The following is an 837-nucleotide window of genomic DNA, read 5'->3' on the forward strand; positions in this document are numbered from 1 at the left end:
ACCACACTCAGTCAATCCAAACTAACTTTCGCCGACGTCTCCTTCATTTCTGCAGACGAACAAGCGATAGACTGCATGTTATTTGACTTCTCAGAGGTCATATAACTGATACCGAATGAAATAATTGTGAGTCGCTTGGAGAGCTTTGGCGTTCCTGGATCTGACTCCCCGTTGGTAGCCTCATTCGTGATCCATCGGCACTCAGCGATCGGGGCCTGTGGAGCTGTTCCCTCCAGTTTCCACGGTACCAGTGGCGCCCCCGATAGCTCATCCATTGGGCATATGGTATTCATTATTTTATTTAAAATGTTTCTACCTTCCCCCCTCGGACCTCGAATGGTTTCCTGCTTGCTGAAAGTATGGCCCAGAGACCTACAAAAGTTTCACCTGTTCTCAGAACGACCACGTTTATCGAACGTTTGCGAAGCCCATATTTGCTTGAAAACTGAACAGCCGTCATGCCTCACTGGCTTCGTCGTTTTGACAAACTCTTTACCCACTGCTAGCCACTACAAGTGCCTTGGTGTCTGTATCACACCCAAAACCTTTTTCTAGATGTTTCCTCCCCATTTTAAAATATTCATCGAATATAAGGGTTCATCAATCGCGTGTCCTCTCAGTAGGCCAATGCAAGAATCGACCCCCGACCCCTCCTTCATTCAATTCATTCTGGCACGCTGCTATCTCTGTTGTATTCCTTACTGAAGCGCAATCAGAATAAGATGCAAACTTCCAGTAGTTGGTCACAAAATCACTGCCCCCTCTAAAGTTTATCCCAACCGGGGCAGTTGTCTCACCTCAACCTAATCTTCCTTAAGTATCATTGCCCCCCAAAGC

General features: G+C 46.8%; 1 protein-coding gene across 1 annotated transcript; it reads right to left on the reverse strand.

The window, feature by feature from the left end:
* Positions 1-26: 26 nt before the first annotated feature.
* T265_16130 (hypothetical protein) lies at positions 27-293 on the reverse strand (the record flags this gene model as incomplete). The annotated part of the gene is made up of 1 exon (XM_009179651.1): positions 27-293. A coding segment is annotated over one exon (267 nt), but the record flags the coding sequence as incomplete, so codon positions are not given.
* Between the last annotated feature and the right edge of the window lie 544 nt (positions 294-837).

The sequence above is a fragment of the Opisthorchis viverrini genome (assembly GCF_000715545.1).
Source record: "Opisthorchis viverrini unplaced genomic scaffold opera_v5_5159, whole genome shotgun sequence".
NCBI lineage: Eukaryota > Metazoa > Platyhelminthes > Trematoda > Opisthorchiida > Opisthorchiidae > Opisthorchis > Opisthorchis viverrini.